Source organism: Dermacentor andersoni, chromosome 6 (genome assembly GCF_023375885.2).
Source record: "Dermacentor andersoni chromosome 6, qqDerAnde1_hic_scaffold, whole genome shotgun sequence".
NCBI classification, from domain to species: domain Eukaryota; kingdom Metazoa; phylum Arthropoda; class Arachnida; order Ixodida; family Ixodidae; genus Dermacentor; species Dermacentor andersoni.
The window spans coordinates 184711594-184724222 of record NC_092819.1 but is presented as its reverse complement, the minus strand read 5'-3'; the positions used below and the strand labels follow the sequence as shown (position 1 = coordinate 184724222).

At 47.7% G+C, this 12629-nt stretch overlaps 1 protein-coding gene across 2 annotated transcripts in view; it reads right to left on the bottom strand.

Moving 5' to 3' along the window:
• LOC126523968 (protein 5NUC-like) overlaps positions 1-12629 on the bottom strand; it is a 648261-nt gene that overhangs the window by 49939 nt on the left and 585693 nt on the right. For both annotated transcript variants that reach the window (XM_050172368.3, XM_055067017.2), the window contains one exon: positions 6016-6219. In XM_050172368.3, coding sequence (XP_050028325.1) covers positions 6016-6219 — 204 coding nt within the window. The remainder of the gene's footprint in view (positions 1-6015; positions 6220-12629) is intronic.

Sequence of the window (12629 nt, the reverse complement as noted above, 5' to 3'; positions counted from 1 at the left end):
ATGGGCACGTCTCGTGCCGCGCGCGGTGTGTGCCTGCGTGTGCGCGCGTGGACATTTAGTTCGAAGGGCCATGTACAGTCTGTTTCGCATTTAGGGGAAAACTCGGAGCGCATTGCATCGCGATGCGGCGAGCACTTGAGTCAGGCGGCGGCAGCAGCTCCCGCAGGTGCTCGAGGGGCGGGATCTTGAACGGCGTCGTCTGCTACGGCGGCGCGCGCTGGCCGCATTGTCGGGAAACGTTCTACTGTCAGCTGCAGGGCGCCGATCTCATCTTTACTGCGTGAAATGAGCCGGTATTCTTTACTTAGCGTTGTGCGACGCCCACTGATACGCCTCGAAGGTAAGTTCATCGCTGCAGGGCAGTCATAGACAATGTACTGATTCCATACGTTCTTGACGGCCCGTTTCTGGAAGGTGACTATATATTGTAACGCGATAGGTCGCCGATCCACACTTCTCGTGTTGTGCAAGAACACGAGTGTGTGAAAGAGCGCGCAGTCACTCTCTTGGAGTGGCCGCCTCAATCCCTGGGCGCCAACATCATTTAAGGTGTCTGGAGCTCGTTGAAAGTATCACTGCCGCACCATCCCCTCTATCAGTCGCGCGGGGATAGGCTTCGAACCACCATCGTCAGCGACTGAGACGTGCTGCGAATGAACACATCCCTGATCAAGTCATTCTACACTTCCCTGCCTTCCAGGATGAGCGCTGTCGAGATACATGACGAGATACTAACTGAAGTTCCGAGCCTGACGTGTCCAATTCCCCGCCGGCTCAGTGTCTTAACCTAAAACATTCCTTTAATCGTATCCGTTTGTTTCATCGTGTTCGACCCCCATATTTATCATTGTTGAGTGCTTTGTTTTCCTTTCGAGTCAAACAAAGACTGAGCATGTTACGCGCACATCTTGGTGCGTCTTGTCGCTGCCTATTACGGTAGCACACACAGGGAAGAAATATACGTGCACGCGCTCAGTACCCCGGCCTTTCGAAAGAACAAACGAAGCATGCTGTCAAAAGAAGTTTGTGGAACTCCATTATCGCCAATGAAGGCTCAGAGTTTGGCGACGCACAACCAATAATAAAGAATATCAGCTCAGTTCCCGCGGTACCGATGAAATCTGTGCACTGCCCCTGACAGTAGCACGCTTCCCGACAATGCGGCCAGCGCGCGCCGCCGTAGCAGACGACGCAGATCACGACTCCGCCCCTCGAGCGTCCGCGCCTGCTCGCGCTGCTGCCGCCGCACGACTCCATTGCTTGCAGAACGCGATGCAATACGTTCCGAGTTTTCCCCTAAGTGTGAAACAGAGTGTAAACGCTTCTATTTGCCTTTAACAAGATCGATATGCTTTACGATTATTTTTATGGCTTTAATGCGGCGAATGGGCAGCGTCTGCTTAACCATGTAAGTGACGCGCTGAGCAGGTAATTGGAAACCACATCGTATGTGCCGCCGGAAAAATCGTCAGCACATACGATGCGGCACATGCATACGGCACATACGAGCTAAAGTCATTTCTTGCAGTTTCTCACAATATGTTTGCTACAAATCCGTGTTGTCTCTGATGGCAACAACGGACTTCCATCGACACTGCGGAAATAAACAAAATAAACCGCTGCGTAGCACAAGTACGACATGCGCACACAACGTTAACTAGTACGTCCCCTACAATATGGAATAGAGGCAGCAATGTAGACAGCTTGGCCATTTTTTAACAGTGCTCAAGAGACGGAAGTTGAAAGTAGTTGTAATCATGTAATCATTCCTGCTTCAGCAATGCCGGCGCGACCAAGAGGCGGGCGTGTATCGTCCAGTAACTCGATCGATCGGTGCAGTGGTGAAGCGGGAATGAACTCCGGTCATGTTCAATGCATCGTCGAACAACTTAAAGTTTTTGTATGAATAGAAGGATTATATACCCAGTAATTATTAAATTTATGTGGGTTATATATAAAAACCGTAATACACTCAGGAGTGATCAACGAACGAGCTCGCTTTGTTTGCTGTTGTTTACTTCGCTCGGCGCACCGCAGTAATCCATGTCTGTCGTCTGCTTTTTTCGTACCATTTTCTTGTGAATCGGCAGAATTTCACTGGTGGCATCAACCCTTTCGTGTTTACATTGCTGTCGTGACAGTTAACAACACAATAATAATTTCCGGTCATCGGAAGAGGCGCCGTCGCAAACGAGACGTTTCGCGCGCAGCGCGAACTGAACGCGGGCGCGATCGCGAAGGGATGCGGCGGCGGAAACCTACCCCCGTTGGAGGTGAAATCGTTCCGCCAGGGGAGAAACGAGCGCTGGCGTCTAGGATGAAACTTAAGAGGAAAAAACGAAATCAGGAAAGAAACCATTTATGATAACTCAAAGGGAAGCTCATTACTTTTCGAAGCGAGATCGGGATGCCTTAGAACACGCACCTATAAAGCGAGATATAAGAAGTAAGAAAAAGCATGTGCTTGCTGCGGTAAAGCTAGGGAAACGACGGAGCATATTTTATTAGAATGTGAAGACGTCTACCCAGCGGTCGATTTAGGCACCACTGGCCTCCTTGAAGCCCTTGGGTTCAGCGGGAGCAGTGGTAAAGCAAACAGGTCCGCAATAGACATTAGTAAGAGGCGATTGGAGAATTGGTGGAAGAAAAGTAGGGAAACGACAAAAGACGGAGACGTACAAAAGCACAATTCACAATAGGGGATCAGAAAGTTTGGACGCGGTAGTTCATACTGTTTTTTTTTTTCCTTTTTTCATTGGTTAACCTAGGTAGGATATTAGGCAGCATAGTAGCAAGAGCTTGGTGGCGCAACCCACCGCCCCGTTCCAAAGGGGACGCTCATAACATCCATCCATCCATCCATCCATCCAAACTTGGCGTGTGGTCGTCCATACGGCACACTGGTGTTTTCGCATTTCGCCTCCATCGAAATGCGGCCACCGCGTTATGATCCCGTGACCTTGTGCATGGCAGCGCAACGCCATAACCTCTAAGCCTCCGAGGCGGGTATTTCCGTGGGCTATCATGAAGAGTCGAGGACAAAGCAACTTCATTAACTAGGCTTTTGGAAAGTGCGTTCGCTTGTATGTATTCGTAGGCAGCAGTGACTTGGGAGCGCGAATGCTTTGCACCACTAGCTGCATTGGAGCGCCGAAAAAATACCTTCTTTTTATTTAAGAGCCGTTTAACATCAATTTCTGTGGTTTTACGTGCCAGAACCATGATATGATTATGAGGCAAGCCGTAGTGGGGGACTTCGGAATAATTTTGATCACCTGGGGTTCTTTAACGTGCACCCAATGCATTTCACACGGGTATTCTTGCATTTAACGCACATTGATTAACAAACGTTCAAGACGTGCATTGAACCATGTTAAAAATTAAAATATGGGGTTTTACGTGCGAAAACCACTTTCTGATTATGAGGCACGCCGTAGTGGAGGACTCCGGAAATTTCGACCACCTGGGGTTCTTTAACGTGCACCTAAATCTAAGTACACGGGTGTTTTCGCATTTCGCCCCCATCGAAATGCGGCCGCCGTGGCCGGGATTCGATCCCGCGACCTCGTGCTCAGCAGCCCAACACCATAGCCACTGAGCAACCACGGCGGGTGAACCATGTTGCGTGTGAGTTAGAGGTGCCTAATCGGAATCAACCGATTCTGCATTTCCGCATTTCACCCTCATAAAAATGCGGCTGCCATGGCGGGGATTTGCTCCCGCGAACTGGTGTTTCGCAGCGCGATTGCGTGGCCATCAAGGAACCACGGTGGTTATCATTCCGCAAAGACAGGCAGGTATGCCGTAAAGCCGGTGCCCTCATCGCGAATGACGAACACTTCTTGAGTACAGAAAAAAACAAACAACAACAACATAGCATTCCAACTCAAATGTTTCTACTAATATGGCGCACACTGCTACAACTACTTCTTTTAGGCGTGGCCTATCAGCCTCCCAAAAGAAATCTCGACTTTCCCAAGAATCTAATTAACGTGCTGAATCAATTAAATAAAAAGTACCCTAATGCGTGGGTCTTGCTGCTTTATTAGGGACGTGAATTACCCCATTGTCAACTACTCCAATGTATCAGGGCTAAACGCAAGAGATACGGAAGCAAATTTATTAGCGTGTGCCTAAACGTTAGCCTTACTCAGCTAAATGAGTAACCAAAACGAGTCAGAGACGATCCGGCAACCATTTTAGACCTCAAACTCATTAGGCGTCCTGAAACATTATCCCGTGATAATTTCCTCCGGGAAGTAAGTGACCATAAAAGAATTCACACAACTTTCATATTTGCGCCTTCCTTACCTCAAACACAAGATAAAATTATTGGGCTCTGCGACAAAGGAAATGACAGCGCTATACACAACGAACTGGTCACATATTACGAAACATACGAATCGCGCTTTGCTAAGCACTCTATAGAAGAAAACTGGTTGCTCGTCCAAAACAATATAAATGACCCGGTAAAAAAGTATGCTCCATTAACTATCATTAGCGCAAATCGGAATAAGCCATGGTTCACAACAGCACGAAAAACGTTCGAGAAGAAATTATGCACATCCCACACACGGTGGGAATCGGTGTAAGCGAAGCTTTCTGTGCTGGTTCCTTTGATTGACGAAAATTTGCGGCAATGTTGACGGCTAAAGCTTATTTTTTTTCAACCTTTAGTCTAACACGAGAGTGGTGAGTTGGTGTTAAACGTTACCGTGCGTTCGTCACTGATGTTTGTCTGCGTAGTACACACCACACACAGGGAGAGGTGTTTGTTCAGGTGTTGTTGTGAGCCATATTTCATAACCTCAGAGAGGGTTGAGCGTTGTCATTGTCTCATATGGCACATTGCATCGCGGCAGCAGCATTAAACTTGAATTGGATTATGGGGCTGTACGTGCCAAACCCACAATCGGATTATGAGGCACGCCGTAGTGGCGGACTACGTATTAATTTTGACACCGTGACGCTCTTTAACGTCTCTCAAAATCTAGTTCACGTGCGTCTTGTATTTCGACCCCGTCGAAATGCGGCTGCCACGGTCGGGATGAAATCCAGACCTCTAGCAACGCCATAGCAGCAAAGCTACGGGCACAAAAGTGTCGATTTGACGGTCAACCGCTTCCGCAGTGTCGCCTGGACCCTGCGGTGCGTTTTAATTAATGCGACTCTGATTCTGCAGTCCTGCGTAATTTGCCCACTTTACATAATTTCATGGTGTTTATTTTTCAGAAATAGTAGGAACGTACTGTACCGTACCTTGAACTTAAGCTTAATCAGTCTTCCCGCAGCCGCTGTCTAGTTTAACAGTCTGCCCCACTGTATGGGAACTGCCTCTTCCCCTCCTCTCGGTAGTTCTATGTATATGTCCCCCTTTTTTTACTACATTTGTCGTACGCATATGAAGCCATTGTTTATTCACTAAGGCAAGATCTCAATTGCGAACTCGTTCTTGTCACCATCGTATTCCATGTCTGTCACTATGTCATATTTTTTGTATACTTCCCTATATCGCGCCCCTTACATATCGCCATCTGCACTCACATGATTTGCACAGGTCATTCACTTAGCGTCGTTGGCTTCTGGTCGTATTTCTTCCCTCGTACAGCAACCGACTGCGATGGCCTTCCGTACAGCATTTCTCCTATCGCAAATACATCAACCTTCACTGACGTCGTCAGGACGTTTTCTACGATGCGGTAATCGATATGAATTGCCTTCTTGTGTTGCCCCCACCCCTTATGTTATACCCCAAGCAAAGACATAAAGTACCTTAAAGGCATAAAGTGAAAGTGAGGACAGGCTTTTCGCTTTGAACTGCACAAGGTTCTTGTATTTGGTAACTCAAACTTTGAAGACTGCATTGCACAGATTATAAAAAGTGAATGGTTCTCGTTGGCTTTCTCGTTTGCATAATCGATGGCTATTGGTCTGTGGAGTGGGCAGTCGAAACTGAGCTGTTGGCGACGTGCAGGAATTTCATTCCTATTGCCGGCGACAAGCGAATCCACTCACCTGTGTCGTACATATCACTGGGTGCGACGAAAGAGAAATTGAAGTTGTCGCCTCCGCGCACAATGTAGCTCATGGCAGCCACGCGGTAACGCCGTGCATCTTCCAGCGGTTCAAACCGAGGCACACGGCAGTCAGCGCACAAAATGAACGCGTCCACCACGCGTTCGTAAGGCTTTCGTCGCACGTCGTACACCACGCGCAGCCCTGCAAATGAAACTGTGCATCAGAAGAGCCACACGCAAGAACAATGCAAAGCTAGGCACATGCCAATACAAGAGACAGTCCAAGGGTCGAAGAGTAATCGGCAGAACAAAACGACGAGGCAAGAAACATAGGGTAACAGGACGTGCACAAACTATCAACTGAAATTTATTCACTAAACCTTTTCTTTAAGCGCAGGCTACTATCTGCAATAAAATAGGTCTGGTAAGAAGAAAGCACGACACAAAGGAAAAAACAAGCACAAGCTACTATCATGCAATCAAATAGGTTGGGTAAGAAGAAAGCACAAAACAAAGGAAAAACAAGCACCATGTATGATCAATGCCACAAGGTACAATGAATGATACGGTGAACGTGAATGCCTCACTAAAAGAACTACTCGAGAGGGAAAATTACGGCAAGCTCAACCACTTTTCCCGTCGCCTAATGTGATTGCGTTCGATAGGGTCAAGCTTTATGCATTCCTTACAGCTTACAATGACATGGCAAAGAGGAGGAGAAGAATTTGAACTTTTCTGGTATTGTAGCTCCTGTTCAGGCTACAGCCACTGGTGCTCGCTTGGCATGGAAGGTAAAATTTAGGCGTCAGCTGATGCAACCGGGCATGAGCTTCCTTCGTAAACAAGCTGCTGCAGATGCTCACCAGCGGCAGCGACGCGTGTACCACGTACGCACGCAAGAGATCATTTCCTTTTAAACGTGGAGGAGACACTCGCCGGCCTTACAGGGCTCCTGAACCACGCCTCGAGCTTGGTCCGCGCACACGCCGCGTTCAACATCTGGCGCGGAGCGTGGAACTCGCAAGCGGAGCCAACTTTCTCTCATACGCTTTCTCTTCAACAAGGGCCGCGCTCTCTTCTGAACGCTTTATTTCGTAATATAGCAAATTCCCATACGCGGCTGCTATTGGCTGTCATCAATCAGGAAGGATGTTTGGATCAATGTTGTTCTTCCTGCTGCACTGTGTACATTTATTGACAATGTTTATTAATCAGGCTGAAGTAAGCGAAAATCGGCTTTTGAATTTCGATAACTATTACGTACTTCCGGGTGTAGCCGACTATCATTTGCCCATGCTCGGCCGCCCGCGTCGGAGTTAAATTTGGCCACCCCGCTTATCGTAGCCGTCGGGCCTCGGTAACTTAGACCAGTTTTGAACACTGAACTAGCCCCGAACCACGCGAAGCTTAAGGTCAGACCAGACACACACTTGCCAGCGCGTCCTGGCCGCCCTAGTTAGACGTTTTGGCAGGCTTCGTATTGAGCTATTGATGGTGCTTTAAAATGTGCTAGTTAAATGTGGCTACTAACCGTTGGTCAAGCTGGGAGCACGACAAAGCCGGTCCGCACCACGAAGCGTGGCCAGGCGTATGAGCGCACGAAGCAGACGCTGCGCATGCGCACTACAGTTCCTGCGTAGCTTAGGCAGTGCGGCCGCCTCAGGATGCCGCGAGGAGTTTGCTTGCTGAGTGCGTCTGGCTTACGTTTCGCGCATCGTAGGCGCCAAAGTGGGAAGTGTATACCCGTTACGACTGAAGTACAAACACGGCCAAACTTCTTCGCTGCTGAAGTATACCCGCCGACAAATTCTTGCGGCAGTACAACCAAAACTGCGTGGGCTAAGATAGCGTATTTTTGCTACTACACCTACGCGTGCCAAACGTATTGCTGCCAATGTTAATCTTCGTTTTGCTAGTGGGTCTCTTCATGTGAACACATTAGGTCAAAGTTTCTTTACCCTTATCTGTGCGCTATTGAACTACGCGTGCAAAGGCATACAGTGCACTCCAATAATGACCTATGGCAAGCGATAAGATATATTGTACAGCGAATAAGCCTACACTCTGAAAAGTAGGGAGAGCATCGCAGAAGCATAGGGACCGATTTACTCTTCAAAGCATTGTTTTACTCTCGCAAAATGACGAGGCGAGTCAAATGCATTGCTCACTCTGTCAGAAAGAAGAGATAAAAATGTTCTTTATACTCTTCCCTTCTGAGTGAGATTATAATTCCTGTTTACCTCTTGTGGCAATAGGCAGCAAAGCGTAGCGTATGCTCCTGATTTAACTGCACTTGTAAAAATGTTTACACCCTTTGAGGCTTATCTTGTCCGAACATAATAATCGTCATCTCCATTGCTAGTGCTTCCTTTCTTGAAAACTCAGCGCTCACTGCTTTCCTTTCGAGAATGCTATGTCACGCTGATAACACGCATGCTGTTTGCAACTTGTAAGTACCAGGCTCGCAGCGTTAGGAATTGAAATGCGGGCAAGACAGATGACGATTATTTTTGTCGGACAGGATAGAACCCGCAAGGTGTAAACTCTTTCAAGAGTGTGCAGGAGGCTGGTCCAAAACGTGGCGATGTATCCCACACGCATGCAGAGAGCAAAGAGGACACCGTTTTGCTTTTAAGAGAACAAACAGCCAGAGAGCAAACGGGAGCGGAGCCAACGCTCTATTTTTTCTACTGGTAGTTGCCTCACCGCGCGTGCGCACGACATGGCGGTACATAATACCACCGGAGAAAGACGAGTCGTCCAGTGGGCAGGAACCAAGGCCATCCAACATGTAGAACTAAATCGACAAAACAGCAGAGGCCCTGACGTTACGTTTTTGAAGCCGTAAATGCAGCCATGTTGGTGTGCCATGTACCTTTGTGCCTCCAATCAGCTCGCCGGAGCAGATAGGCGCGAGCTTTGAACTTGCATTGCTACGAGCCGGCGAAAGTGTGTGCTCCTCACGCGCGTCGGGACAGCTCGCGAAACTTCTGTAACAGTTTTAGTGGAGCAGACGCGCTCCTGTGCTTTCCCGTGGTCCGTTCAAGAATACCCATAGGCGGAAAGTGTTCACTTTTCCGGGGGGGGGGGGGGGGGGGGGGGGGCTTTCCGAGCCCTATGTGTAATATAGATTTCTTGCACTTGAATAGACTTCATGTGACCTCGATGAATTGTTCAATCAGGTGACGGCCTTATATGAAAATTTTCTAGACCTCATAGTAGCAGACATTTTAATGTCACAGCCTGAGTCCTCTCCCACCCCCAAGAATGTGGCGCCTCTCGGTGGTGTAATCTACATTCGTGTAAGTGTCGTATACTTCGCTATCGATAATACTGCTTCGCCTTTCTGGCGAAACTACAGCCTCTTTGTGTCTTTTTTTTCTTTTTCTGTAAGCCCGAGTTTAAGTGCTCCTGCGCATGACTGCTGTTCATTATGATTTCGAGGGAATCCGGCTTGGCCTCATTTCGGTTACAGAGTGAACAATACAACTATCCCAACTATCATGCACCAAGAGTTAAAAAAAGAGCAGTTGCGTTACTCGAAGAACACCTAGTGTATATTGTTTCTAATACAGTGCAGTAGCCTTCATTAATTCTTTGGTTCCTCAAATTTAATTCGACAATTGCCCTTATTATCTATGAATTCGTAAGCGCCGTTGAACACCAGATGCTGCTATAGAGGACGTGTTTGAATAGGTCTTCTTCTCCAGCCACGCATTACTGCATCTGCTTTATCACATCTTCATTGACTTTCTTGATGACTCACGCTCGAATTCTACGGCAGGCATCCCTTATCCTTACCTTGAACTGATCTGACGTCCGTCTTGATCATGTAAGCACGATCTTTCACATAACCCCAAAGAAAGAAATCGAGTGGAGTGAGGTTAGCAGACTTAGCCGGTCAATTTACCGGCCCGTGCCTTCCAATCTATTGCGTGTAAAAAGTCGCATACAGCCAGTTTCGTGCTCGGCTGCTGCTGTGTGCGGGTGCCCCATATTGCTTAAAAATTAAATTATGGGGTTTTACGTGCCAAAACCAATTTCCGATTATGAGGCACGCCGTAGTGGGGGACTCCGGAAATTTCGACCCCCTGGGGTTCTTTAACGTGCACCTAAATCTAAGTACACGGGTGTTTTCGCATCTCGCCCCCATCGAAATGCGGCCGCCGTGGCCGGGATTCGATCCCGCGACCTCGTGCTCAGCAGCCTAACACCATAGTCCTCCTATTGCCATCTTCAGCTCCCAAGTCAAGGATCATGTTTTCCTTCTGCTCATTCCAGAAACACATGGCGAGTGGGACGAAACAAAACGCACCTCTAAAAACTTGAACTTAGGTTGTCAATTCGCGTTTGTGGTGATAGGTTTCGTGGCGAAAAAAAAATGCCTGTGCACTTTATCTATACGCTAAGACAACAGCTGTCGCCACTTGTTTCTAACTAACACCACATGCGACGTGTTAATCCGCCCGGGGCGCGCCAGATCAAGCACAACCTCGATCACGATGTTTTTCTTGATTTCGTCCTGACTAATTCAGGGGGAGAATGTTCGAAGGCATTCCATTATGACGCGGGTGGGAGCGCAGTCACTTAGTATTATCTATATTGTGCAGGGTTTATTTACCAATCGCAAAAACTTAGTAAAGGGAAAATCGGACATCGACCCGTTCGTAGCAATTGCTACAAAGGAAACCCATACGGGTTCCTCGAAAGAAAACCTCGCAGCTTAAGAAAATTCGTCCTGGTCCAGATCTGAACCCGAGACCACCGCCTTTCCGGGGCATCCGCTCTACCATCGAAGCTAACCAGGTTGCTAGCAGAAGGAAGGGCGAAGTCGAATTCGTCAACACCTAGAAAGAAAGGGAACATTTTGACGTAATAGTTCTGCGGAAACCCACAATGTGGAGAGAAGTAATTAATAAAGGGAAAATGAGACATCCACCCGTTCGCTGCAATTGCTAGAAAGGAAACCCATACGAGTTGCTCGAAGGAAAACCTCGCAGCTGAAAATCTCGCATCCGTGGCTGTGGGAAAATTAAGTCTTCAGAGTCGCAAGAGGAGGAACACCAATGCACACCCAAATGTGAAGCATGCGGCGGCCCCCATATCACCGGGGATAGGACATGCAAACAACGCTACCAGATCCCATATATCGTTAGGCGTCGGCGTCGAAGGCGACGACAAATGGAGCGAAAAGTACAGATGGCCAGCGGCGAAGACATCATGATCTCCTACGCACAGAGCTCGGCGACACCTGCGGCAGCATATGGTGGCGCCACCCCGCGAACTCGCTCACAATCGAGGGGATGCTCTCGCTCCAGGAGGCGAACCGGCTCAGGGAAGCGCGGGAAAACCAGCGCATCCAGATCGAGATCCTGGTTCCGGTCTCGCTCCCAGCCCGCGCAGCGGGCCACGTGGGCCGACAGAGTCAAGGGCTCCGGCACAGCGCCGTCGATGGGAAAGAAGACTTGAGCGTAACCACGCTGATGATGACGCTCTTAAACTTACATCACGTGGGCACAGCTAAAGAGCTTCCCAAAGCCGTCGCCGAGCATTTCAAACAAACAGGTCGCTATCGACGTGTGCACAGCGCAATAGACGAGGACTGAAAGAAGAGCACAGCACAGGCGCCTGTGTTGTGTTCTTCCTTCAGTCCTTGTCTTTTGCGCTATGTACACTTGTCCATATTGGATCACCAACTCGCCCGATCTTCCACCTTATCAACCAGGTCACAACTTCGATGAACTTAAGCTCTACATCCTACAGTGAAATTTCCGCTCTGCGCGAGACAGAAAATACAGGGAGAATTATACTTCATCCTTAAGTTCAACAGGTTAGAACCAAAAGGCATAAACGTTTCAAATGGAGTTTTAGAATTTCAATTCAATTCAAGTTATTTCTCAGAAGCATCTGGACTGCTTCCTGGCTAAAAACTGCTAGAGCAGCTTGACAAAAGGCGCATGAAGCCGTTACAAGGCATAGCGGACAAGACACATAAAAAAACAGGTATAATCGCAAGCAATGGAATCAAACAGGATTTCAGTTTAAGAAATCAGTTTTACAAGACACACCAAAGAACAGCAAATGAAGTATCGAAAGAAAGAAACAAAGTTGAGAACAGGTAACGAAAAGACACAAAGTTGAAGTTCATTCTCAAATAACAATTTCAAGTGCACTGTACGCAATCAGTAGGCATTAAAACACAATATAAAAAAACAATATGACTTACAACATGATACATAAGCAATCGCAAACACTCTGTACACAACAAAACACAATAGGCCAGAAACACGATATCAAACCGAAAGGTCACTCACAATACGCTGGATCTTTTATTTAGTTACAATTGCACAACATATGTTGGAAGCTGCCTTCTACTATATCCAGCAGTATTTTGGTGCTTATTAAGTGTTAGGGGAACATTGTGAGCCAGAGACTGAAGTTTGTAATTCGTACGAAAATGTGGTATCGCCCACATATCAGTGCAGCGCGTTTTAACAGTCGACGAGTAACGCTGTAACGATGCCAGAAAAGAGAGGTAATTAGCGATTTTAGTTGAAGAAAAATTAAACAACTGCAATAACCGAAATTGATACATTTTATCCGCGCGAAGTA